This window comes from Mus pahari, unplaced genomic scaffold (assembly GCF_900095145.1).
Source record: "Mus pahari unplaced genomic scaffold, PAHARI_EIJ_v1.1 scaffold_14575_1, whole genome shotgun sequence".
In the NCBI taxonomy this organism is placed as follows: Eukaryota; Metazoa; Chordata; class Mammalia; order Rodentia; family Muridae; genus Mus; species Mus pahari.
The window spans coordinates 1,418-3,119 of NW_018393535.1; the positions used below are offsets into that span (position 1 = coordinate 1,418).

The following is a 1,702-nucleotide window of genomic DNA, read 5'->3' on the forward strand; positions in this document are numbered from 1 at the left end:
CAGAGAAGCCAGGTTCATTTCTAGCAACCAGACATTGGATCAGAACAATCCCTGTAACTTCAGTCAGTCACTGGATTTTTGTTGATCTCTTCAAGCCTCAACAGGCACAAGGAATGCATGTGCTACACAGTTATAAATGTAGGCAAACTACTCATACACAATAAATTAATACAGATATAGAAAGGTTTTAAAAATCCATTCAAAAGATTGGAAATGGAGAATGAGTTCTCTACATCACTGTAATTTGCTAAGGTCTTTCTCTCTTAGCTTTCTTAAGGCCGTGAAACAATAGGAAGTATGTCTAAAGATAAACACATGCTTAAACTGCTTTGTGTAGTTTGTTTTACCCACAATATTGTAGAACAGAGATTTATTTGACACTTTTGGACATATAAGTCAGAGACATTTTTTCAATTTCTCCCACTGAGCATGCCAAAATTTAACCAGAAGCCCATCCCTGTGAATCAGCATAAAGGGGCTAAATGTTGCATAACCAAGGGTCAGAAAATTTCGAGTATTTATCATAAAGGTATTGTTCCTTGCAGAGATGCTTATAATCAGAGAAAAGGCACAGTCTGTCCAGTAGAAGAAAACAAAACAGAGCATCAGAAGGAGGACACTCTGAGCAGCTCTCAGCTCAGGGGGAGTTCTGTAGAGCAGCTTGGAGTTGAGAAGGTAGAGGACATGCTGGTGGTGTTTTTGGAGAAGAAATGCCATGTAGCCACTGGCCCCTCCCATGGCACCCTGAAACACTGTATCTCTCAGGACCATGAGAGGGAGAACAATCCATTTTATTTTCTGACTTTCTAAAGTAAAATAGCAATAATTGTCATCATTTACATGTTGTGATATATTCAGACCTGTACTTGTGATGGAGTAGATTAAATTCATACTTATTAAAGCATTGAGTATCCAAAAGAATGATAAGAATGGAAGGATGTGCCATGTAGACTTTGGCCTGAGTCTGCTCCACCCAGATGCTCTGGGACTGATGATGATGGCCTGGACCACAGTTAGGAGACTGCTGGTGCAGATGGAGAGGCCCCGGGCCACCCTCTCCATGTAAACAATGATCTTACAGCCAATGTCATCTAGAAAGTTTCTCAAACCAAAAGCTGCTATTGTCTTAGGCAATCCTTTTGCCAGAAGGATTAGGATGTTTGTAAAAGCCATGTGGATCAGAATAAGGTGTATGGGTTTCTTCTCAGGGCTTCCCCAACAACTGAATGTATAATTCACAGAAACAGACATGTTCCCCAGAGTACCGACCACAGTCATGAAGAGGAAAATTATGTCCTTAATATACTTCAAAAACATTTCTTCCTTCTTAAGTAGAAAACAATTGTATCGAGGATGCAAACACTTTTTGAAGGAAGCCTCTGCAATTCTAAATATGTGTCAGGACAGCACATTCTTCACAATAGCTCTTTCTGGAGTTCAGAAAGCAGGGACAGACATATAATGTTGCAGATTAAGTCCCTGAGAATTTTCCTTCTTTCTGTGGCTTCTAGGATATTTTGAGTGCACAGACAGGAGAGTTTGGTAGCTGGTGTTTAATCTGAAATTTAAAAAAAAAATATTTTTGAGCTTTACACAAAGTTGTCTTGTTCAAATTTGTGTGTGTGTGTCTCTGTCTGTCTGTCTGTCTGTCTGCATGCACAGATTGTCCTTGTTATCTCTCACCATAGTTGAATTGGATTCA

The 1,702-nt window shown here is 39.6% G+C and overlaps 1 protein-coding gene across 1 annotated transcript; it reads right to left on the bottom strand.

Moving 5' to 3' along the window:
- Positions 1 to 396: 396 nt before the first annotated feature.
- Positions 397 to 1,409, bottom strand: LOC110315593 (vomeronasal type-1 receptor 4-like). The gene has a single exon (XM_021189605.1). The coding sequence runs from the start codon at positions 1,315 to 1,317 to the stop codon at positions 397 to 399; it is 921 nt and encodes a 306-aa protein (XP_021045264.1). The 5' UTR covers positions 1,318 to 1,409.
- Between the last annotated feature and the right edge of the window lie 293 nt (positions 1,410 to 1,702).

Coding starts and splice junctions, on each gene's coding strand:
- LOC110315593 (XM_021189605.1), bottom strand. CDS start 1,317: ATGTTTTTGAAGTATATTAAGGACATAATTTTCCTCTTCATGACTGTG.